This window comes from Ambystoma mexicanum, chromosome 10, assembly GCF_040938575.1.
Source record: "Ambystoma mexicanum isolate Mex_15411 chromosome 10, UKY_AmexF1_1, whole genome shotgun sequence".
In the NCBI taxonomy this organism is placed as follows: Eukaryota; Metazoa; Chordata; class Amphibia; order Caudata; family Ambystomatidae; genus Ambystoma; species Ambystoma mexicanum.
Window position 1 is genome coordinate 1,029,613,449 of NC_090932.1, and position 26,809 is coordinate 1,029,640,257.

A 26,809-nucleotide genomic window follows, 5' to 3' on the forward strand; every position below is an offset into this window, starting at 1 on the left:
GTGGCCCTTCCTGTTTGCAGTGTTGCAGCAACTCGGACTCGGTAAACAGTACATCAAGCTGGTCTTGCTTCTCTATAATCAACCCCAATCAGCGATCACTCTAGGGTCGTCACGCTCTGCATATATAAAACTCCAACGTGGTACCAGACAAGGCTGCCCATTGTCCGCAATGATATTCGTGCTAGTGATGGAACCCCTAGCAGCTAACCTCCGAGAACGCCAAATCCAACGAGGGCTCAAAATAGGCCCGCACAGACTGTTAATTTCCCTTTATGCCGACGACATAGTCCTCTACATACAAGACCCTAGCGAGAACCTCAACCCAATTATGTGTGAAATACTAAAGTTCGGGTCAGTCTCTGGGTTAAAAATTAATCACACCAAATCGGTTGTATTTCCCTTAAACACCAAACCAGACCATTCACAGACGATTTCAATTCCCACTGGGAAACAGGTCATGTCCGATACTTGGGGATCCTGATGTCCTTGAACCACCATGACATATTTAGAGATAACTATGAAAGCACACTCAAAACGCTAAGAGAAAAGGTGAACAGGTGGAAAACACTCCCACTCACTCTCTGGGGAAGGGCCTCCCTGGTGAAGATGGTAATTCTCCTCAAACTTTTGTATCTATTTTCCAATATCCCCATCTTGTTATCACGCCGCTTCCTAGGGAATCTGAGAAGCTTGATTCTAGACCTAATCTGGGCGGGCAAACCCGCTAGCGTGGCATATACCTCTCTCATACTCCCTGTGTCTAAAGGTGGCCTAGCATTACCCAATCTGGAACGTTACTACTTGGCAGCCCAAGCCAGTTTCTTAGTCACTGGTATGCAACGCAGTTCATAAGACCACACGTACAGGTCGAACGGGCACTGGCCTCACCTAATCTATTAAGAGCCGTGTTCATCAGCAAACAAGTGGTCCCACACACGAAATTGAATATAGTGCAAGCCACATACACAATCTGGCGCAAGCTGGCCCAAAAGTATAAGATTCAGTTCAGATACTCGCCACTACTTCCCGTTAAATTCATCCCAAGAGCCCCACTCACTGCTGAAAAGGTGTTCCTTAACTGGGCTGACAAATGCAAAATAAGCACACTGGGTGATCTCTTCATTCAAGATACCTTTATGACACCCCAACAGGCAAAAGCGAAGGGGGGGCACCACTTCCCTGGGTATATTCATATACTTTAGAGTTCGATATACCCTGCAAGACCTCATCCCCTCGTTTCCACAACAACCACCAACGTGGCAGCTGCTACACGGGGTGATCCAGGCACAAGGGAAGGGCAAATTGGTTTCATCCATCTACAGAACCCTTCTAACAGACACATTAGCAACAGACCCCAAAACCAAAGCAAGATGGGAAAAATCACTACAAGTACCCATACGGGATGAAGATTCGAATTATATACTGCAACAGACACATAAAGTAGCACTTAACGCACGCTTCAAACAAATTAATTTCAACTTTGTCCATCAAACATACTACACCCCAAAAAAAAGAAACAGGCATCACCCAGAGTCCAGCGCATCATGTGACAGATGCGGCACGGCAGTTGCTGACTTCATGCACCTCGCATTGAACTGCCCGGCGGTGGCTAAATTCTGGTCCGACATTATCGGTGAAACTGAAGCAATAATTGGCGAGGAATTGGGACATGCTCCGACAGTGGCACGTCTCGGCATGACCAAATACTTACCTCCTCCAGTCAGAAAACTAGCAAATGTACTACTGGTACTGGCACGGAGAAGAATAGCCATGGCTTGGGGACGAGGTCCAAAACCTGTGCTGTCACTCTGGAGTAAAGACGTTCCCTACTGCCAAGAAACGGAAATGGAATTAATAAAAACAATGCCCCTACATGCGAGACCCCCGGACATTTGGGGTCCATACATCTCATTTCTTATTTCTAATGCCACACACCGTGTGGCATTAGAAATAATGCCCATCGGCTGGGTCTTCACCAAAACGCACCCCAGCGGACTAAAATCTCAACTGAAGCTTGTTGCGATGTGGCCTCGACTAATAGAAATGAGCACGACAGGGGGCGGGGGGTAAGGGGAGGTGGGGGGACAGGGGCTGGCTGGGGTTAATGGCGATAGTTTTTGTAGCCCGCAGTTCGGGCTTGTTTTGTATGCTTGTAATGTGAAAATGCAAAAATAAAGTATTACAAAAAAAGGGTGTTCTTTGCGATGCTGGATGAGAAGGTGGAGGAACTGCTTGCGGCCCCCACGCATGGACGGGGGTTCTCCCGGACTACGAGCTGCACTTTATGGCAGCACAGCTGCAGGCAGTGTTGGCATGGAAGGACGCCAGGGGAGAGTTGTTGAGGGCACTGTTAGGGGCTTTTCCAGCCTCTCGGCGAGGGACAGAGTTGTTGCGGGGCATGATGGGAGCCACAGGGGTGACAAATGTGTTTCAGGCAGTACGGACAGTATAGAAGTATAGAAAAAGCTCCTAGAGAGGTTGCATGTTACAGGATTATATAGTGCAGGCCTGTCATGGAGTGCAGATCCGAAGTTACGACAGATACTTTTGAGGGTAGGAATTTTGAGGCTGGAGGAGAAGGGGTGTCGGACAGTGGAGGACCTGTTTGAGGGCAGAAGACTGATGCCATTTGTGGAGTGGAGCACGCAGTATGGGGTATCAAAAGGACATTTGTTAACATATGGGGCAGTGACTAGGAGTTTGGCTGCAAGATGGAGGAAGATACCTGAGTAGCCAAGCGTGACTCTGCTGATGCAGGTGATACTCGCTGAGGGGGAGGTGGGGCCAAAATCTCACGCATTTACCAGGCTGTTGTGGAGCGAGATCCCTTTGAAGGACCTGGAAGTGAAAGGCAAGTGGGATGGGCTGTCATATATCAGAGAAGGAATGTACGAAGATCTGGGAGCAGGTCTGGGAGCAGCCCCAGTTTTGAGTGTGAACCGAGTGTATGTTTATGGTATGTAATGTCAGGGGGGAAACGTCAGAAATCATGAAATCGGCTGGCCCAGGTTATGTTGATCCTTGCTAAACGGCGGATTGCCATTGCCTGGACAAAGCCCCAGGGTCCGTCTGTAGTTCACTGGATGGAGGATGTCCACAGGCAGAATTAGAAATCTTACAGATAATCAGGGACGCCGACCAGGATGAAAGGTTGACGGTGTACTGGAGCCAGATGTTAAATGAGTTGTGCTCCTCAGCTGATTTGAAGCCCTGATGAAGGAGGGGAACGGGGAGGTACATGGCGCAAAGGCGGGGGGAGCGGCAGTATTGGGGTCAGGGGAAAAGACTGGGAGGCTGGGAGGCCTTGGAGCGGGGTGAATGGATGGCAAAGGTTTGCTATGCTTTGTACCTGTCCGAATGCTATAATCACTTGTTATTGTGAGAATCCTGAAGGTGTCTCCCTAACTAGTTCCCGGGGATCTGTAATGCAGGTGGCCAGGACACAGCCATCACTATTAGATCCAGTTCCTGTGGGTGGTCCAGTGAGGGAGGATCACCTGAATAGGGGGTCCTCAGGAGTGGAAGTGGGACACTGATGGTTGAGATGCGGTATCCCCCTTATTTTACCACCTTTTCCCCATCCTACCACTTATGTATATTCAAAACCACTGCCCCTCCCCATTTCCGACACAAATACTCGCACACCAAAAACAACGGACTAACACCCGAGCCGTTCACCTGACATGTCCCAATGCAAGGATCAGGCAAAGTCAGGCAATTGACCAGAATCATTCATACCTGACAGCTCTTTCCCTTCCCTACAGGGATAAAAGGTGCAGCACGAGAGCACAGTACGGGCAAGGCAGACCGCATGACGAGACAGCTATATAGGCGTGGCAGTTCAAGAGGAAGAGAAAGATAGCGCAAACTGAGAGGGTGACAAGGAGAGAAGCAACCTGGACCTTTCTGAGCCAGGCCTGTGAGATCTCTGCAGAAGGAATAGTAAGATTGTGAACGATAGCTCAATTGTGTTGCAGCAGATGTCAACGGTACACAGAGTGTGCCTATGCTGATAAGCAGGACTGAGGGAGACTCCTGCTACTGTGGTACCGGCCATGACTCCACATACGAAGAAAGCCAAGCGGCTCATCACAGCTGGTGAGTCAAGCGGGGTAATGATAAAGGAACTGAACTGTGTTGAATGAAAGTCGCAAAGTGGCACATTGAGAAAAGGTCAAAGAACTGTGCATTGTTAAGGGAAGACCAGCTGCAGAGGGGATAGGCACTACGTGGTGCTCACTGAAGAGACTTTGGTCGATCCCATATTGATTGAAACTGTAAATACCAGAAGGCCGTAGGAGAGCCGCCAAGACAGGTCAAAGTGGTCATACAGGGGTCGAGTAAAATCCCTGTACATTCAAAATTATTTGACCGACAAACAATTGAAAATGCAAAAGGAGTGAATCCTGCATTAAGAGAGAGAGAGAAAAAGGAATTGAGAAGTGGCATGAGTGAACCCGAAGGAGGGATGCCAATAAAGAGGGATGAAGTCCAAATTCACAAGAAACAGTCTGTTGACAAAAGTGAACCCAGAAGAGGGAGGTACAGGGAAAACTGTTTAAAAAGACATTGGGCCTCATTCCGAGTCTGGCGCTAACCAATGGTGCTATTAGCGCCTTGGTCGGCGCCGGACCCGTACCGGCACCGCCCTGGTGGAATGGGAAATTACCGCCCTATTCCGAGTTGACCAGGGCGGTAATTTCCCATTCCCCAGGGCTCTTCCCCATTCCCAAATGAGCCCCTATAGGGCTCAATGGGAATGGGGAAATTGCAAATAACGGTGACCGTACTTTACGGTCACCGTTATTAGCTTAAAAGCCCCTTTGCGCCCTCGTTCCTAACGCCTGCTAAAAGCAGGCGTTAAGGACGAGGGCGCAAAGGGAACTCGGAATGTGGCGGTAAGGGATTACCGGCACCGGTCTCGTTAACGGTGACCGGTATCCCTTAGCGCCATACTCGGAATGAGGCCCATTAAGATTTGTGAATGCCAAGGAGAAAATATCTTTGCAAAAGCCAGAGTGAACGGACAGAGGGAGGCAAACGAGTCGAGGAGGGTCTGCGCATGGAAGAGCGGGGCCCAAGAGCAAAGGCATCAACCAGTGTACACTTCAAAGGAACATTTGGTTTATTATTTTGGTGCCTATCAGGTCCTCGGAGGCAAGAGACTTTTAGTAGAAAAGAGATTATCCACCGACGGCCCTGATACCTGAATGGGAATTCTCGTCTGGTGCTGGAAAAGCTGGAGCATGTGTTGTGCTGAGGAGTCTCACCTTGTCCCTTGCTCAAAACATGGGCAAGGGAGACCCCCGGCTACCACATCCTGACTTATCATTTGTGAACACTTCTTTCTTTCTTGTGAAACCCATCCTAGACTCTTTTTTGATATTTAATGTAAGGTTTGGCAATAGGTTTTTTAGTATAAGCACTTTTATTTTGAAAATACGCCACAAGGATAGCCTTATTTTCATTTGATGGTTGAAGCTTGCTCCCATCTTAGATTTAGGTTTAGATTAGCTGTTTTTCCTCCCTATACAGTTTAATAAACACCCTTGAACTGTGATCACTGGAGTCTGTCTATTCTTGATAGCATGCCTTCCTGACATTATGCATTCTGTTGTGGTGTTTTGTACACTAGTGGGAACTCAAATGAATAAATGTCTCAGAAGAACCAAAAGGGGGCGGCACGAAAGAAGAGGGGGCGGGTTGTTACTGTTTGCTACTCATGCAAAATACCAATAAAAACACTTTAAAGAAGAAAAAATAACAAGTCCTGAATAAGGTGGCCACATGAGGAGTCTTCCACTGAAACCTCCATCAGAGAGCAGGCCAAGATTCAAGCTCTTCGCGTTGTAATAGTGGGGAAACTTTAGTCCCTTTCCAAAAGTTTGGGGATGTAGACAGCAGTAATAGAGACTCTAAAATTGAATACTCTGACAATCACAAACGGGTGTCCAAGTATTAAGAGCAGAGGGGCTGGCTCGTCACTCAAACTAGCACAGCAAGAATTATCACTGTAACACACACTGTTGTAGAGCAGACTGCCCCATTTATTGGTTCACAAAACGATTAAATTGTGTTGTGCCTTTGAGAGTTGGCTCACCAAACACAGATTGCTGTTTGGAATCTCCCCCAAGGAGTTGTGAGAATTTTAAAGCCTGCTCTATGTTGTAATCCAATGCTTACATCGAAAATGGGCTTGCATTCATTTGCACATTTTATTGTTGTTATGTTTCATTGAAGTACCATGTGTCAATTGTTTTGTTAATTGTGTCCGTTTCTATTCATGTAATGCATAGGTCTTTGTTTCAGAACGTCAAATATGTCATCATAACATGAATTTGAAAAAAAATCGCATACAATATTTTGTTGAATATGTGTTCTTTCTCTACTCTTTCGGATATGTAAATACATTGCGAAGTGGCCCTGGAAGTGACCTGTTGTGTCTGTTGCTCCTGCTGGTCCTAGGAACTGAAGCACACTGAAGATCGAGTACTGCAGTTAAAATCATCACATACTTTCTTTTTGGTGAATATTACTCAGAATGACTCTTGAACGGCATTACATCATAGCTTATGTGCTATAATAAGGCTCTAAAATAAGTATATGTCCTTTATTTACTTAGGCCACGCCCCCTGAGTTGGTGTTCATTACATAAACGGCTGCGCACGCGCGCCCTTGTGAAGTGGCCTGTTGTGTCTGTTTGGTCTGTGGGCGCTAAATTAGCCTTTGCTAATAGGTTTGGCAAACCTCTACTCATGTCGCCAGTTCAGATTTGGTGGCTCTTCCAATTTAGTAAATAGTTGTACGAATGTCTGTTTCGTTGTCGGAGCAGAACACAAGCAAATTATGAGTTAAACAAAAACGCGAAGAGTAAACAATACCCTGCAGCTGCGTCTGGTAATCAAATGGAGACAAGAATGAGTGTTGCTCGTGCAGATGTAGTGTGTCCATCAGACACGCCCTATTTAGTGGAAGAGCTGATGGAATGCGCACAACAATGCTCGTTGGAGCATAAAATAAAATGAATGGTGTCTTTCAAGCCGATGATATTAATGTCCAAATGTCGGAAAGTTCCCAATCTCTGTTTGCTGAAGAAGGTAATACGGATGTGGTGTGTCAGGATGTTGAAGTAGTAGGTAATGCTGATAAAGACGAGAATGGTTGTGATTTATATGCAGACACGCCTCCGATATTCTGTTCTGGAGAAATTTCCCTGTTGGCACTGTCTCAGAAAAAGGTGCTGTCTGTGATGCTGCGGTAGAGCCTTTGAACTTTAACAAGAATATGAACTGTGTTGCTGTTCCATCCTGCAATGAGCTTCAATCCTTGATGTTGAAAGAACTGAAAACACATTCGAGGCTGTTAAATGAATTGGTCCAGGCATTTATAGCTTTGCCGGAGGCGCTGAAGCTGTGAATAATATGCAAGAATTACCTATGGAGTGTGGGGCTGCAAGTGTCAAAAGTTGTGCTGAGGTTGTATACATTATGCAGGAATCACTGTTAAACAGCGGAGTTGAAACTGTTAATACGCTGTCTTTGGGAGTTTGTTTGGAGAGTGTAACAAGCTGTGCAGCTTCTGAAGTTGTCACTGAAATAATTTCTGACAAAGATATGTGTCGTCCAAGTGTTGGAATAATGAAACCTGACGGCGTATCTCTTATAAGTGATGATGACAACTCCACATTTATAGAGAAAATATCTAAGAAAAAAGAGAAAAAGCTAAGGAAAAAACAGGCGAAATCTGTAAAGGCTAGTAACACTTCCTCTCGGAAGTTTATGAGAACCATTGACTTACGAGACGCCTGGCTTGAAAGACAGGATAATGTCAAGGGAAGGAAGAATAGTGAATTTAGCAATAAAAGAGGCCCAGTGCCCATCAATTCACCTAGTAAAACGGAAGCTTGCACCACAGAGGAAACAAGTAATATAATACAATCAGAAGGTACTTCCCTGTTATCAGAGGTAATGAAAAATAAAGAAACCTCTGACAGGATAGATAGTAATCTGCGTCCTCTGGAAAGAGGAGTCCAAGATATCTTTGATATATTTAAAAATCCGGACGCTCTATCCAGAGCCAATACACCAGTTGCCACGAATTGTGTAGATTCCACAGGCCCTATGGCTTCGAACGAAAAAAAAAATAATGCAAACAGTATGCAGTCCAAAAAAATTAACAAACACGGAAAGGCATTGCTGTGCGAGCCTGTTTAGGCGGGTACCCACAAGTTTGGGCAACCCGAAATAAATCTGGCGGTTTCACAGTCTGTGCAACATGCGAAAAAGGATGTGGAAAATCCAACTAGAGCAAGGGATGACATGGTGGTGGAGTATAAAAATGCGACTAAAGACACGCAGTTAACTAGGGAAGCAGTTAGTTTGCTTGTTGAGGACATTCTGAATCAAAAACTGAATGACGTGAAACGACTGTTACCGAATATATCTGGTATGTCTCAAGGTAACACAGTCAGCGTGAACAATACAAGTAGTCGGAAGTTAAATAGCAGACCCAATGATGTGGCTAATACCAGAAAATATTTAGATCAAAGTACACAAGTTGGTAATGATATGCACAATGGTGGTTATGAATGTAATGTAGCATCTGATTATAATATCTGGGACAATGGTGCCAAAAGGAAAGATGTACAGAATCTAAGACGTCCAGTTTACCCAAAAGAGCCCAGTCTTATGATATACTATGTGTTTGATTAAGGAGGTCCGAGGGCTCTAAATAGACATTACCTACTAAACCTATTTAGTGAAATTGCGGAATTAAGTCTGATTTCATCTGCTGATATTCAGCTTGTTGACTATATCCACAATGAGAGGTTTGACTATGTTATGTTAATAATAGCATTTCCATTGGTTAGGGCCTTGATACTGAAGGAGACTTTTGTAAATACCAAAATCATGTAATTGCCATGTTTCTGTGCCTCAGCAAGACTTAAAACATTGCCCATGTTATAGCATTATGTCCATGTTAAACCAACTGCTTTTGTGTCCGTGCACGAGGCCCAGGGTTTTCGCCTCGAGCACATATTACTCAAAGATTTAGGAATGTCCCACTGCTCTCCTTTCCCGTAAAGCTACATAAACAGCGCCTGTTAGCACTTTTACACTTCCCTTCCACAGAAAGCGGCCTTGCAAGTCAGCATGTGTTCACTGACCCTGGGTTTTCTCTCTCATGGATAAATGATTGCTAGCATCTGCACTCTTTCCCGAGACATAAGCATAAATGTATCTGTATTTGGAGTTGTTATTCTCTGAGATATGCGTGAAGGAGACTTGTGTCAGGCGCTCGTGCGTCACTCTGTAAAAGATATGTCCTGCTTTTGTTCAAGAGCCCATAAGTGGACATCATTATCACTACAGCAGCAGGATATGTTTAGCTTGCAAAATTCCCCACTGTGTCAAGTGTGATGAACTAACTCGTTGTACGACCATACATGTTAAAGGTTACACCAGCATCCTGAAGTGTACTATGATTTGCTTAGATAAGTTATATGAGTAATGACCATTTGCAATGTCTGGCTTTTGTAAAGTCTCACCGCAATGTCTGGAAATACAGCCAAAAGTGTTCCGACAGGAATCTGTAGCCTTGCAGAAAAGAGGTTTTGACGTAATGCAATACCAAGAATGATCTTATAGTATGGACACCTTTAGAAAGTTAGAAGGCAACACACACGACACTGTAGGTCATGATATGTTAATAAGTGGAGCACAGGCATCTGTTGGAAAGGACGTTGGTATGTCCGACTTGGTAGAAGCTAGGGCACAATTGACAGATATGCAGGAGTGGAGGTTGCTTGCGTTGTCCCTCAGAGAATCTATAGAGAAATTAAAAACAGTGAAGGAACCACTTTAGCAAGAAAACCCATTATAGCCTCATATCCTGGAATACAAGGGGTTGCTCACATTTAGTTGCAAACACCAACATTGTGAAATTGTTGGAAGAGCACGACTTTGTGCTACTACAAGAGCCTTGGGAGACTGGCAATCTATTGTGGGACGGATATGGTGTTTTAAACATGAAAGCGCGAAAAGGATTAACTGGTCGCACAAGCGGTGGTTTTACCATGGCCTATCGGTCAGATTCCAACATTATTATGGTCACTGAACAGCTGTTACTGGACTGCACAATAATTGGTACCTTTAAATTAACTTGAGCAAATGAGAAAATCAACATAATGTTGTTAAATATTTATTGGAATGCAGCCACACACACTAATGTACAGCTTCAAAATTTGCTTGAGCTGTTGAATCACAATATAAGTGATTGCCTCGATTTAAACCCTTGTAGAGCATTACTGCTCTCTGGGGATCTGAACGCGGACTGCAATTTGGTCCTCAGAGAAGCTTCTTGGATCTAGGCATCAATAGGTCCTGATAGTGCGGCAGCATCCAACAAAGCGTATAGAGGGAGCCTGTGGCTGGAATTTATGTCCAGCTGGGGAATGCAGCCTTTGTATAATATTACTCCAACATGACAAGCTAGAGGTCTCAATTCAATTCTGGATTATATATTTGTCAGTAATCAAATCCAAGCAGTCACATGTAACACAAATGTACATAGACTTGATGAAAGCGATCAATCAATGATCTCAACAAACTTTCCATGGTTAAAACAAAAAAAGGGTAGCTATTTTATGAAGAGAGTGTTGAAGTTAGTGCCGCAGGCAATAGGGTTAAGTGGACTCAACATAACCTAGAGAAAGTTAATGCCCTGTTGTACCACGATTACATGTCTCATTCGTTGGAATGGAAAATGGAAATATACTCTGGTGAAGCTTTCAAGGAATATGTCTTATTAATGTTAGAAAGAGCAAACGTAATGAAATAAACTCAACAAATTCCCCTGAAAAAATGTGCCCATGTGATATTGATATCAAAATAAAAAAAAACAAAGTCTCAATTGAGAAAAGAGGTGCGTACTTTAAAGAAAACAAATTGTAATTCAGATGAAACATTCATAAAAATAAAGCACTGTAAGCAAACTTATAAAAATTGGATTTTGTCGTATAGAGCAAACATGGCACAAAGGGTTGGAGAAGTAATGTTATCTGCTATGGAGGGAGGAAACACCCCGAAAATATGGTCTATTATTAATGGGACGGAAGTTTCACAGTTGCAATTGACAATGAGCCCAATAGCGGGAAATGTATGGGTGAAATATTTTGAGAATTTATACAGACGTCCAGTTAATCAGGTATTGGTCGTACATAATAGTGATAAGGTGTGGTGTTTGGACATCTCAGTAAAGAATATTTCACATCAGATTAAAAAGACTAAGGTCTCAACTACACCAGGACCAAATAATTTATCTTATATTATAGTGAAACACAATGTTGCACTCTGGGCTGGTCTACTGAATTGTATGTTTAGTGGTATCATAAGAGGCAAGCAAATCCCAGAATCCTGGAAAATGTCATATTGATATTTAAAAAAGGTAATCGTCTTAGCCCACTGAATTATCGACCTATTATGCTGTCTGATGTAGAATCAAAAATATTTGCAGCCATTGTCTTTGAGGAATTGAATAAATGGATAGAAGACAACGGTATTCTGGACCTAATACAAATTGGTTTCAGACATTCTATTGGTACAGACCTGGGTGGATTCATTGTAGCTATTTTGCAGAGTAAGGCAGGTGTGAAAAGTAAGCAATCCTTATACATAGCCTCAATGAATCTAACTATGGCATTTGACATGGTAGAGAGGAGCACATTATGGAAGACGCTATATTGCCTGGGTATTGACAAAGGTCTTTTAGAGTTGTTAATAATGCTATACACTGATACGGTTATGAGGGTATGTCTTAACAACAGAGGCTTATTATCTGAACAAATTATGACACACAATGGTTTGAGGCAGGATTGTAGATTAGCAGCTAATCTCTTTAACCTTTATGTATCCCAGGCAGGAAAAAAATTGGACTTGAGTGGTTTAGCCGCCCCAAAGATAGGCAGGACAACTATAAAATGGACTGCGTATGCAGACGACTTCTTGTTGTTAGATGGAACCAAGGTGGGTTTTCAAAGAATGATAGCCTCATTTGAAGACTTTATTAAAGAAAGGAAATTGCTGATAAACCCAAATAAAACAGTGATATTTCACATGGGTGTGAAATTACTAAGACAAGGTTCTATCACGATGTTCTGTGGCAGTATAAAGTTTTAAAAAAACAATCAGTGTTGAGATATTTGGGTTATACTTATACTAGTGCACATACACTTGGTTTCATGAAAAACAATCTTAAATTGAAAGCATTAGTAATTGCTAACCAAATGAAAATAATAGAAAGAAGATATGGGAAATTCACACTAAGTCCATGTATACTATTTTATCGTACTAAAGCCATTCCACGCTTAGCATATGGGCTAGAGTTCTGTCCAGATGAACTGACTCCCTTTTTGAAAACAATTGAAGCATGTGTGTGGCGTACTGTTCTAAGACATATTCCAAAATGCATACCTATGGAAATGATACACTATGAGCTGGGTTTGTCATCCTTAAAAAGTGTCATGTGTTGTAAGACGTTATCATTATTGCGGAAATGTCTTGTATATGAAAATAACACGTTGTATTATTACTTGGGGAAAGATTTGGAGGATGTATTCATGACTGGCCTAAAAAGAGTATGTGCTAAAAATGTATTTGATCTAGGATTATCAATGGAGACTCTTATAAAGAACCCTGGAAAGGTCAAAGAACTGATAAAAGCATTTGACTGGCTTGAAAATGTTTCTTTTGTATTAACATTTATAATGTGAAGTTTTTAAATTCCCCTTTGTACTCACAAGTAATTTCATTCTGGAATTGGAAATCGATTCCAGAGAAATATCTTGTACAATATCCCTCTAGATCATTTCAAAATTTGACAAGGAGATTTCGGTTTAATGTACTGAATACTTTTGAGATACAAAGTATACGAGCCAAAAATTCAGAGGGAACTAAATATTGTAGGCACTGTAAGGTAATTGAGGATAATGAATCACTACTGCACTTGTTAATGATCCGTCTGAAATTGTTGAAACAGAGAATTGAATTCAATGTTCGTAAATGACATTACCAGAGTGAGTAGAGAATATATATGGTACTAGATGCTTCATGGTAACTCTACGGCTTTGAAAATATGTGTCAATGAATTTCTGAGAATTATTTGTGACCTAGTGTGATCAGACTAATGTCCTTGAATAATCTAATTTTTAGGTTAGAAAACCTTTTAAATGCTTATGTATAAGATGTATTGGTCCTACAAAGTATTTTATGTATGTAATGACAAAGTGAATTATTTTAAGTGGTAACTTCTTAACTTAAGTACCTCATACGTAAGTAGTGAATGTATGATTGTTCTGTTTTTATTTCAGTATCTTAAGGTTTTGTAAAAAAATATATTTTTGTGAACATTTTTTGTAAAGGTTTAAATCAACCAAAAACAATAAAGGAAAAAAATACAAAAGAAAAAAAATGATGAAAATATGCATACACCACAGAATGAATTCATTTGCTAAATAAAGTCATTGAATCCAACCATTGGACAATTCAGTGGCCGACATGCCCTGCTACTTGAATTGCATTTAATGCTAGAACTAAATAAGTTATAAAGATATGTATAAATTGAACAACCACATTTTGTTATAGTTGAACCTAAATACCCAACAGTAGGGGTCCCCCTTCTGTACTTACAATTTGAATATGATGTCACACAGAACCCTAGGATGTCTGTAGTGGAAAGCTACTCATCTAACATTTTATGTTGCATATGGGTCCCCGGCCCCCTTTTGCAACTGCTGTGATCTCCCTTATGGACCAGCATTGCAGGGGGTTTAGATTGGAGACATGAAGGACAACATACAACATACAAAATAATAAGCAGGGCCTCATAACGTTTTGGTCAGTCAAGAAAAAGAATAGTTATGCTGTGGTTATTCCCTAACCACAGCTTTACCAACAATTTCCTGCACTGCCAAAATAAAATCTCAGTTTGGCGGAAAAGTGGAGGAAATACTTTGAGCATGTGCTTTTCTCCCTATACTTTATTTCAAAATGATTGAGTATTTACCGCAGACAAAATTTTAACCAGCGGGTAATCTTCCATCTCCCCAATAGAGTTGTATGGGCTCCAGGAATGAGGATCAATCCTGCCATTCACCACTCGTATTCCGGTGCCTTTACTGCTATTGTGAGTGGTGAAAATGGTAAATTAATTTGGTGGTATTTCCACAGGAAACAGAAATAGCTGCTAATGGCTTTCAATGGAAGCCATTCACAACAAACACAGAATATTTCAAGCAATCTGTTTCCTAATAGCATCTAAAACAGGGCCAAACATTCCAATAATGTACATAGATTGTATTGTAAAAATATATCTTACTAAGATTTATGTTTACAACCAGAGATTTACAATGATCTGAAATTCACAAGAGTGTATACTGAAGCACTACTGGTGTTAGGTCCAAGCAGAAAGCATTGTCTGCATATAAGATTTGACTTTGTTTTATCAATCAACAGTAACCTCAATAATTGTGCAACACACAATTTTGATTTTTTCATCTGTTGCATTTAAGAATTTAAAAAGTATATCAAATACAATATAACATTCAAATTATTGAATGCACCAATACCTGCAACCTAAGTAAGCAAATGTTGCACAGGTTCCCATTTCCAAAGAAAAAATGTGTCGTTTTTCTTGGGTGCACCTTTTCAAAAAATGTTCAACACATGCTCCACTCTCACAATCTCGTCCCATCTGAGATCCTGAGTGAGATTCTTCAGGGAAGATTAGTCAATGAATTAAATCAAAATATTTCTATCACATATGAAACAAATAGTACAACAACCAACAAGATACATTTTGGAAAGATAAAAAAAGAATATTTTGAAGAAAGATATAAGTAAAATAAGAGAAGAAAAAAAGGGAAAAAGTTGTTCACCAAAGATACTTTTTTAGTTGTCATCATTCTTAATTCCAGAACGCTAAATATAATTGATTGTATTTTATTGCTGGATGAGGTAATCACCTAGTCTGACTGTTGATACATAGTTAATTTTCCAATTCGGTTTCAATTTAATTTGTTTTTGCCCATCATTCCCAATCTTGTTGTACTTCTGTTTTACCTTTGCTCTGTACCCAGCAAAGGAGGAAACACTCATCTTTGTGGGTTTTCCAGTATAGCAATAGACACAAAAATAATAAAAGGCAAAAGAAATTAAAATACATCTTTGCTTGAACCGTTATATTTATTTATTTCAGAAGTAATGTGGCCATAACATCAAGTTGCAATTCTACTAAAAGGCATTCTAGGACACCGAGGAAACCCCATGTATGTAACTTAAGCCATAATGGGACCTTGTAACGCTCACCTGATTCCCGCAGAGGCGCCGGTCTTGACTGGGCGAATACCGTATCTTCAAAGGTGATGTGTAACACACGGTTGGCTCTTTGGGCTGGACCTCTGTGCACTGTATGTCTGACTCGAAGAGTAAGATGTCTGCAGATAGAAAATATGGGATTAATGAACTGGGGTTATTGGGTGTCTCTCTCTTCTTCCCCTTCTCTTCTCCTGTAGAACCCCAAAGGTTAACGCTCTCACCTTAGGTAAGTGAACGCCGAGCTCTCCATCTGCCTCGGGGCAGGGTGCCGTAACCAGTTTCTTCACTGGATAAGGGTGCAGGCCTCTTGACCTCAGAGGACTGCTGTCCGTCGTTTACTGCACGAACGGTAAGTTCCGAGTATTTCAAATGTCTTTAAAAGTCTTTTGTAATGATGTCTCTTGTTTTGCAGGGTTCCGGCGATGGCGGATGACGGGCTGAAGTGAGTTGAGGATGGAACCCGTGTGAGGAATGGAAGCGCCTGGAAGCACATAAGTAAGCGCTTGTTGCTTGCTTCACGATGCGCACTAACTGTCCTTTTATCTTGCAGGTACAAGTTCGGAGCTGCTGAAGGGTGCCGGAATACCCACTGGGTTCGGCGTGGGAAGGAGTACTGGCACGTGAGTAATAAAGTTACCCAATGTCTTTAAACGCACCTTCTTTTGTCTTTCAGATGCGGGATGCAGCGCCGAAGGCCTCCAGAGCGTGCGAAGAGTTGGTAAGCTTTTGTCTTTCAGATGCCGGAATGCAGTGCGAAGACCTCCGGAGCACGTGAAGAGTAGGTAAGCCTTTGTCTTTCAGGTGCCGGAATGCAGCGCGAGGCGTTGGTGACAGCCGATGGACCAGGTAAGAGAAGCGCTGTCACTGAAGACCGTAATGCTAACCTGTTCTTTCTTGTCTTTATAGGTGTTGCTGAAGACTGGATTCAGGATGGTAAGCCTTTTTCCCTTAGGCCCAGGATCAGATGCAGAAGACACGATGAGCGTTCTGCTGCAGAGGATGCAGAATAACGCAAAGCAAGATTCATCCATCGGGTGTGGTTTAAATAGCCTCCTGTAGTGCTTAGGTGTCTCCTTCCACAGCCACGCCTAGGTAAGAAAAGAGTTCCTGCTTTCCAGAAGAGTTCCAGTGTTCTGAACCTAGGGAGTGGCTCCTGCCCCACCCAACAGGAAAAGTAGTCCCAAACAGAAGAGGATCAGGGGTTCAACTGGCAGGTAAGTAAGCAGCATGGTCTGCTGCAGGTAAGTCCACCCAAGCATTATGAGCCCGGCGCTTGCAGCGCTGGGACTGGGCATCTTTATGAGCCTGGTGCCACTGGCGCCAGGACAGTGTCCAAAAGGTCCCAATTGGGACTGGCTGACACTCGGAACCGGGGTTATGGGTCTGCTTCCAAGGGAGTCGGGCAAGTCCTGATCTTTTGGAAGCAGAGATCATGACAGCACCCCCCCTCAAGGCCCCTCCCAAACCGGGCTTCTCCGGGGGTTTGGGCTTGTTAGGAAATGTTCGATGAAATCTTTTGATTAGACGAGGCGCGTGGACATATTCTGCAGGTTCCCAGGATCTTTCTTGGGGACCGTAGCCTTTCCAGTCAATCAGGTAAAATGGTTTAGATTTGGAGATCTTGGAATCCAGGATGCTTTTGACTTCAAACTCGAGTTCTCTGCTCAGAGTTTGTGACCTTGGTAACTGCAGCTCCTACTGCCTTCTTGGCTGGTTTCACCGGACAGTCTCGAAGAAAGTGCCCTGAGTTTCCGCAATTGAGGCATAATTGCAACTGTTTTCTCCTTTCCCGCTCCTTTTGTGTTAGTGGTCCTTTCAGGCCTCCTATTTGCATGGGTTCCCCGAAGTCTACTCCTTTGGAAGGAGTTGGTGGTTTGGAAAATACTCGAGCATCAAACTTGGAACGATCGGCCTTCCTGTTCTGCAGTCTGTGATCTATTTGAACGACTAAGTCTATATAGTCTGAACAGTCTTGCGGGGGATTCACTACTTGGGCTAACACATCTTTGAGCTCTCCACGTAGACCTCTATAAAACAGCGTAATCCTTTTGTCCTCAGGCCATTGAGTTTCCACTGTCAGTCTGTTGAAAGACGCAATATAAGCCAAAAGGTCTTGATTACCCTGTCGCAACGAAAGAAGCTCATTGTCCAAGGCCTGCCCCAGTGAATTGCTTGCAAAGAGTTTTTCCATACTGAGCTGAAAAGCTTGAAAATCATGGAGAACCGGATCATCTTGATTAACTAGAGGGATCGACCAGTCTGCCGCATTGCCACTAAGGTACGAAAGCACGAAAGCTACTTTAGCTTGATCAGTTGGAAAGGCTGCTGGCCGGCATAAGAAATGCAACCGGCACTGATTAATAAATACTGCAAACCTCTTTGGGTCACCAGAAAATCGCTTTGGCGGAGCCAGAGGTACTTCCCAGGTAGGTTGGTTTGCACTGGATTCATAGAGGATGTTGAAGGAAGATTTGCCCCTGATGCGGGTAATGGGGTCTGTCCGGCTTGTGACTGTAGCAATTGTCTAGCGAGATTGTCTGTTCGCTCCTTGGAAATAATCAGTTCCCTTCTTAGAGCGTTTGTTTCCTGACGGGCTGCATGCACTTCTGCTCTTAGTTCCCCAAGTAACTGGGCTAGCTGGTCGGTATTCGAGGTTTCCATAGCGCCTGGGCGGGAGTTTTGCGGTAGGCTTTGCGTTCTGTAACGCTCACCTGATTCCCGCAGAGGCGCCGGTCTTGACTGGGCGAATACCGTATCTTCAAAGGTGATGTGTAACACACGGTTGGCTCTTTGGGCTGGACCTCTGTGCACTGTATGTCTGACTCGAAGAGTAAGATGTCTGCAGATAGAAAATATGGGATTAATGAACTGGGGTAATTGGGTGTCTCTCTCTTCTTCCCCTTCTCTTCTCCTGTAGAACCCGAAAGGTTAACGCTCTCACCTTAGGTAAGTGAACGCCGAGCTCTCCATCTGCCTCGGGGCAGGGTGCCGTAACCAGTTTCTTCATTGGATAAGGGTGCAGGCCTCTTGACCTCAGAGGACTGCTGTCCGTCGTTTACTGCACGAACGGTAAGTTCCGAGTATTTCAAATGTCTTTAAAAGTCTTTTGTAATGATGTCTCTTGTTTTGCAGGGTTCCGGCGATGGCGGATGACGGGCTGAAGTGAGTTGAGGATGGAACCCGTGTGAGGAATAGAAGCGCCTGGAAGCACGTAAGTAAGCGCTTGTTGCCTGCTTCACGATGCGCACTAACTGTCCTTTTATCTTGCAGGTACAAGTTCGGAGCTGCTGAAGGGTGCCGGAATACCCACTGGGTTCGGCGTGGGAAGGAGTACTGGCACGTGAGTAATAAAGTTACCCAATGTCTTTAAACGCACCTTCTTTTGTCTTTCAGATGCGGGATGCAGCGCCGAAGGCCTCCAGAGCGTGCGAAGAGTTGGTAAGCTTTTGTCTTTCAGATGCCGGAATGCAGTGCGAAGACCTCCGGAGCACGTGAAGAGTAGGTAAGCCTTTGTCTTTCAGATGCCGGAATGCAGCGCGAGGCGTTGGTGACAGCCGATGGACCAGGTAAGAGAAGCGCTGTCACTGAAGACCGTAATGCTAACCTGTTCTTTCTTGTCTTTATAGGTGTTGCTGAAGACTGGATTCAGGATGGTAAGCCTTTTTCCCTTAGGCCCAGGATCAGATGCAGAAGACACGATGAGCGTTCTGCTGCAGAGGATGCAAAATAACGCAAAGCAAGATTCATCCATCGGGTGTGGTTTAAATAGCCTCCTGTAGTGCTTAGGTGTCTCCTTCCACAGCCACGCCTAGGTAAGAAAAGAGTTCCTGCTTTCCAGAAGAGTTCCAGTGTTCTGAACCTAGGGAGTGGCTCCTGCCCCACCCAACAGGAAAAGTAGTCCCAAACAGAAGAGGATCAGGGGTTCAACTGGCAGGTAAGTAAGCAGCATGGTCTGCTGCAGGTAAGTCCACCCAAGCATTATGAGCCCGGCGCTTCCAGCGCTGGGACTGGGCATCTTTATGAGCCTGGTGCCACTGGTGCCAGGACAGGGTCCAAAAGGTCCCAATTGGGACTGGCTGACACTCGGAACCGGGGTTATGGGCAAGGGAGTCGGGCAAGTCCTGATCTTTTGGAAGCAGAGATCATGACAGACCTGGACTGCTGGGGTGAATGCTGTAGTGAAATAGATAACGTACAGAATAAATGCCTATTTTTCTTTTAGAAACATTTTTCACTTTGTCTCCCTAATGCTAAACAATTGTACTAGGTGTCTCTTAAAAAGCAGTTTCTTCGCTTCTATGTGAAAATGTAACCTGCAAATTGTTGCCAGAGATATCTTCCTTTTCCTGCCTTGTAATAATCCTTACAAATTTATTCTAGGATTTGTGTTATTTACTATTCTAAACTCCAGTCCTAGAACATTTGGGAAAGTGTTTGACTGTAATCAGGGTGCAAATTTGAGTAAACATCGGATCGTGGTGACATTTTCTCACAGGCAACATTATCACTGGGTACCGTTTCTTTGAGTGGCAGGGTTTATTTTTCTTGCACCACTCCATCAAATGATCTAGAAGATGAGTCCTAAAGAATGGCTTGACTACGTTCAACAGTACTATTACCTTTCACTGCTCAGAATCTACCCAATTGCCTTTCATATATGTGGGTTTTATAATACTTCCTTTCCAAGAAGTGGCTATCTCATTACCCAAACCACCGGCTCATTCTATTGGTCCTTATATATTGGGCCATTTTCTCACAGTCTGCTGCAACACACTAGTCGGGCTTCCATCAGTTCCCTTTGCTTGCAAAGGGTTTGTGCTTGTTATTATCTGTTCTAGTTACCTCTTTTACAGAGCACGTGTCACAGCTCCAGGATCTTTGAACTTCTCAAACTCGTCCCCACAATCTGTGTGTGATGGGACCTTGTACAGGTCTGTAATATTAAAAATCAAAAGTGGGGATATTCTGTCCATTTTACAATGCAAGCTTAAAACTCTTTAGCATTGCTGGAATTTAGTAGCTTGATCCATGTCTGATAACTTTTTTGTCCTTCTCTTCTTGTGTATTTGTTAACTCTTTTTTGCAAACGTAACATTCAGTAAATACTACCTATCTGTGGTTTTTTTACAGGAAACAAATCGTTTTAGTTCTTCTTTTCCGCTCATTTAAGAATTTAGAATTGCCTTTTTAATCTATCTCCAGAAAGACTCAAGGTGCTTCAGGTTCTTCATATTTTGATTTCTGGACAAAAGTATCTGGTAAAAGGTTAAATGCAGATTCAATAGGTATGTGCATGTTGGATCCACCTTATAAGAAACCCTTTGTTAACTGCAAGAATAACCCGATCACAGGTTAGTATTTATCTTGTATAGTATCTTACATAACTATTATACTTAAATGGATGATGGTCCTAGCTTGTTTTAGGACTCAGTTTCATAGCACAGCTTCTGTGATTGAAATAAAGAGATAATCAGTAGTGGGCTAGTGGAATGGAGCTTTTGACTTGCAAATATCTTTTTTCCTGGTATATGCTGTTACATTGAAAACAATATAAAAAACACGAGTTGTTGAGCATATCTGTGAGCACTTCTTGGTGTGTGTAAGAATGGGAAGAGAGCTGGCTCTAGTGACTGAGTTGTTGACAGGGAGTGTGAGCTGTGAATGTGTCATGTAGAAGGTAATAAGTACTGTGTCCAGCTTGCCATTCTGAGTGAGAGATAGAGCACAGGTGCATGCAGGCTGCGTGTGAGCTCAGAGAATTTTGGGTGAGTGCATTAAAGCTATTATTTGCACTGCCTGTGAGTTGGGGGCTAAGCTAGCCCAAGTGAGGTGACCAGTGAACTTAGAAGCTGCACCAAGAGTAATTGGAAAGGATCTTTGATAATCTGTCCTAAGTCCTCCTGTGTCATCTCCTGAGACCACAACTTTTATTTCTAACACAAGTTTAACCTATTAGTAAAATGTAGTAGTTTATCTCCCTCCAAATTCCTTTTTGCATCTTTACGGGACTCCACAAAATTCATGTAGGTTGCTCAGTCTTTCATCGCTCAGTTAACCTGCAAGTAGGCAGGCATTAAAGTCTCCTTTCAAAATGTTTCTGTCATTGAGTAATGTTGTGTGTAGGATCTCCAAGGTCTATTATACATTTCATGATGCTGAGACTAGATGATCAGGGGGGGAGCTGTACAGATCCAAATGATATCTTTATCCAATGCATTGAAGCTTGACTAAAGCATTACCTTTAGCCCTCATAGAATAGATCATGGTATATTCAATGTTTTAACTCACATTGCTGGTCTGTGTTAATACATTATTACAGCTCGCCATGTCCTGTCTACCGTTATTGTCTTTTTTTGCAGGAAACCTAGTACAACATTCAATCAGCCATGTTTCCTTGATACAAAAAGTGGCAGCCAAGCATTGCCCTGGCTTCACTGGAATATGACAACATCTGGACGTTTTGGCTTGCACTTAACCTTGTGTTCTGCTTAATAAAGTATGACTGACACAAATACCTACATGTGTTGCCTGCATTGACCTTCAGGATGTGAGGACAATCATTTGACATACGTGAAAGAGTGATTCCAAGATAGCAGCTTTACTGATGTATAGTTAATTTGAATGAAGATTCATTGATGGATAGATATACATCATCAACAACGGCAAACTAAATGGTGAACCCTGTTTTTCCATCGTTAGCTGTTGGGCTGCCCTAGGGCGGTTCAGTCTTATGTAGTGTTTCTGTGCAGAAAGATCTACTTACCTTTGCCTTTTGAAACTTCCTCAAAAGCAGCCGTTGCAGGGCGTCCGGAAAGTTCCTCCGAGTGGGAAATTAGACCATCTCTCACTGTCTGGCATCCATTCAGCATGATCAGCGGTGTATGCCCCAGCCACACTGTGAAAATGTTCCCATAGGTCTTTGCAAGCTAGAGATGAAAGTAAAAAGTGCTCCAAGTCAGTCCAGAAGCACACTAAATAGGTGTAGAGTTCCTCACAGTATCAATAGTACTGAACAAGGTAAAGGAAACAGTAATGCAGATCATTCATAGACATTGAAGAAAGACTGTTATGTCATAGAGATAAAATATTAACTATTAACTTGCTGTTCAAAACTAGTGGAAATACCTGTAAAAGGAACACAGCGGCCACACATTGATACCAGAGAGACTCACGGAGGACAGGTGGAAAGGCCCTGTGAAATTAAGAGCCTTTGAGAAACAGATTCTGCTGCATCAGGACTGTTCAGGAGCAGTGTTGATGCGTCAGCGTCATGAAATCCAAATTCAATTGAATGCCATTAGGCAATTTCCCCCCTGCTTTGTCACTTTGTACCACTGTCTTCAGAATTCTATGATCTCTTCTAACCTCCCAGGAGAGCAGAAAATACACATGCATCAGAAAACTACATTTCAGATGCACAGCCACAATTCTATCCTTGGGAAGTTAGAACGACATGATATTCGTGTAGCGTTGCACAGCAAATCAACAATGCTATTCCACATTTGTCACCTAAGGATGGTAGATTGGTTGACATAATGATCGGCAAAGCCAGCCTACCCAGCACACTGTCCACCTCTGACTTTATCTCCACTTCCACTGCCCCCTGTTCCGGTCAACCCCTTATGCCAGGACCTTAACCTCTTACTTGAATTTTTTCCCAGCCATACTAATGTGAGACTTCAACCTCCCAAACATGACCAAGGCCCACCAACACCAGCTGGACTCCACACACTCTAACCTCTCTCATGTTGTCCTCCAAATGCAGCCAACTTGCACTCACTTGACCTTGCCTTCCTCTCTTCCTCCATCAATGTCGCTGCCATCTCAAATAATACCTCTCCTTCCAACCATTCCTACATGCCCATCACCAGACCTGTCTCTCCACCATTCCTCCACCCAATCCTCCTCTGTTGATTAACATAAATTCAAACCTGAATCCATGATCCTATATCTTGATCAAGTTAGGCCTTCACTTTACACTCTTTCTCTGCCTCTCGGTAACTCCATTGACTAGTCCTTTATGGACTTGAACTCGGCATTAGAATAGCACCTCCCCTGGGGCTGTTTGCTCCTTCCTTCCATCCATCTTGCCTATGTCCTCAACCCAGAATCTCCACAGCTGTTTACCAGCTGAGCACCCCCATTCAACTCCATCTGCTCCACTGTTGGGGCTCTCACTGTCCATCTCTCCCTGCCTCTTACAAAGAACCCTTCCTTACCCTCACCACTGCCCTTGACTCTGCCAAGTGGTTCTACTACACCATCATCTTCAACTCTGTGCGGTCATCCTTACAATGTAAAGTTAAACCAATGTGACTCAGACACATTTGCTCCTTAACTCCCCCAAAAAACATTTTCAAAACCAGAGCCTGTAATGTGTAATATAGTTCATGTTCCAACAAACATTCAAATCTCTAGTTCTAAAGAAATACACAACAATTTGCTCGCTTGGGCCTTGCGTCTAGAACCCCAACTTCCAGCTTTACTCCTTGGCCTTCGTTTGCCTCTTTCCTTGTCTAGTCCCTGGCTTTGCTTGCTCTGCTTTGTCTGGAGGCAGTTCTTCTGGCCCTTGTGGGCAGGGAGCCCCATGTTGCACATTTCCAGCAAGCCTAACCCTTTTCCTATGAGAAAATGTGGAAATAAAAAAGGTTACAACACAAAAGGGGTCCAGGGTGCAGCGGCCTACTGGTAAATCTCCAGAGTTCCCTATAGGACTGCCCACCCCTGCTTGCGCAACCCTCTCTGCTTTCTCATCTCTCGCTCTGCTCCTTCTTTTGGTTCCGCTGACGTGCCTGGGATTTAAGGGAATAGGTGGCATTGCTCTTGCAGTTCATCTCTCTGTCCACTTTCTCGCAGACATAAGATTTGTGAAAGAAAAAAAAGGAAAGTGGATCATCTTCAGCCCGGTCTGCACACAGAGTTTATGAGCCCTTTTGGAGGTAGGGGGATTTTAGTACACCAAGGTCACCTTCACATCGGATAGTTATCCTACAGAGTTTGACATGGATTGGTTCTAGGATCTAGCCCAATCAATCCCTTTTCAGCATCAAATTTGGTAAATGGTAGAAAAAAGACGTGAAGATTAACCGTAATGTATAGACATTCTAAACAGGTATAGTCCCTGGATGGGGTAATTAAGCATGTGCATAGGTTTTGTTTCAAAAAGACACTTTGTTTTCGTATGAGTATATAAAACTCGATATGAAAAAGCTTGAATACCACAGCAGTGGTATTCCAACATTTTCATACCGAGCCACCCCACCCTGACTAAAAATATTATTTCTGTGCCCACCGCCATCTAGGGGCAAAGGAGGAGGCCAATGTGTGCTGTGCAATTCCTGCCCAGCACGGTCATTTGCCTTTCAGCAGGACACCTTACCCTTTGCAAACGGGAAAGGTATCCCGCTGCCAGAACAATGTGCCAAGGAGCTCTGGCAAGCAGAGGGGCTCTCACGTTGCTCTGTTTTAACAGAGCATTTCAATGTGAGTCATTAGGCACTGATGGGAGGGAGGGGGGACTATTAGCAGGAACTTTTGTCCTTTTAGAAATGTGCATGGGAAGGAGTGATCAGCAGGGAGAAGGGTGCTTATTGCTGCAGGCTTTATGAAATAATGACTATGGCTTTACCCAAGGGGGGATTCGTTAGACTAACATTAATCTGCATGACGCTATTGTGACTTTGCATGCAGGATGGGGAGAATAAAACTGAAGCCATCCTCTTATTGCTCAATATATTCCTATAACGATGTATATAGTGTAAAGTTAATTATGAAAGGGTAGTTTCTTATGTAATGTGCTTTGCTCTGAGGCATTGCTATAAATAAAGTATTATTTAAGCAAATGAAATACAAAGGGAGACTTTCATAAATATATATATATATCAACTAAACCTGTGACAATGTGCTCAGTTGCTTAAATTGTCCACATCTTGGTTTCACCATTTAACCAAAGTGTGTGATCCTGGGCAGATCATTCCATCACGATGTGCCTTATCTGCAGCTTTGTGATTCACTTCAGAGCTTATGTTAATATATCATTCTGCTATTTATTAAAAAAAAAAGCCTGACTATAGAGTTGCTCCATATATAGCAATCGAGCCATTTAGGTATTTTGCACCACAAAGTTATTTGCCACTTACTTATGGCAACTTATTCTAAAGTCACTTGCATTCTGCCTCCAAGTATCAAAGACTGATGATGCTCCTTGCGATATCCTTTTCTGTGAAGTAATTTCTGTTAGTGCAATCCATATGCAAATTAAGAGGTTTGTATGCATTATACCCTAGAGCGCCTGGACAGAGTTCTAATAGATGAGTTTCCTGCATCTGTAATGATTCTGCAGTTTTATTTTTTTTTGTCATGTGTTAAAATGCCATCTACCGCTAATGTAACCAAAAATGTAGATTGGGGCGGGGGTGGGCGGTTTGTGAGAGCGAATGAGACCATATGGAATTGCATGCACTGCATTTGGGGGGAAAGTAGCAGGACTTTTTTAGTGGCTGGCCCCCCAACTCTGGCAATGCTGGATACTCTCCTGTGGTAGTGGTATTAACTGGCCATTGATGGTTACGGGTGCAAAATGGTGCGAGTACCTGGGCATCCAATAGCAGTGGTTGGCAAAACCATAATACTTAAACAAAACACAAGTCAAAACTGTTGGCTTTGCCAATGCTTGTTTTTAACAGAACTTCAGTGAAGGACATGCAGAGTGCTTATAAATCGAATGGCTGAAGGCAGGTCTGGTAAGACATTTTTATTAACCCAGTAGCGGCTTTACAGCTCCAATTAAGTAATTACCTCTCAGAGGACTGCTGTGAAAAAACACAGGCAGGCATTTTGAGTGCAAAGTTTGATGGTATGGCTTCATTAAAGCGAGCTCAAAGAGTTCCCATGAGGAGGTGTTTTGGGCGGGGAGAGGCAGGAATAGGTGGGAATGGTCATAGGGATTAGCATGGCCATGAGTAGTCAATGGGTGGGAACATAACCAAACAACAGCTACAGGCTGTGTCCCTCCTGATATGCCATTCCTCCCTCTCTGTACTGTAATGCAATAGTTTTGGCTTATAGGTGTCATAACCGACACCTAATAGCCCAACCTAACAAGCAGTAATGCCAGCTGCCACGTGGGTTCTAAGCAGTAATGCCAGTCGCAATGTAGGTTCTAAGCGGTGTAAAGCACAGGTGGAATCCACAGGGTGTCATGCCTCTCCACTGCATGAACATTCTATGCAGGCAGCAAAGATGCAGGCAAGCTTTCAGCACAGTGGACCTGGTTCAGTGGACTGTATGCCCACCTGGTGCTGATAATGCAATGAAAATGGCGGGGAGCATACTTTACAGAAGGAGCGCTGGTCCACAACTATGGTCCAGCCATGTTGACATTGAATCTACATTGTGCCCCTTCAAGGGCATTTATTAGAGAATGCTGACTCCAAGAC

At 43.2% G+C, this 26,809-nt stretch overlaps 1 protein-coding gene across 1 annotated transcript in view; it reads right to left on the reverse strand.

The window, feature by feature from the left end:
- The window catches only part of LOC138491960 (cytochrome P450 2J4-like), a 169,796-nt gene that overhangs the window by 141,059 nt on the left and 1,928 nt on the right, over nucleotides 1-26,809 (reverse strand). The window contains exon 2 of the mRNA XM_069618847.1: nucleotides 22,135-22,297. Within this exon, the coding sequence (XP_069474948.1) occupies nucleotides 22,135-22,297 (163 nt within the window). The remainder of the gene's footprint in view (nucleotides 1-22,134; nucleotides 22,298-26,809) is intronic.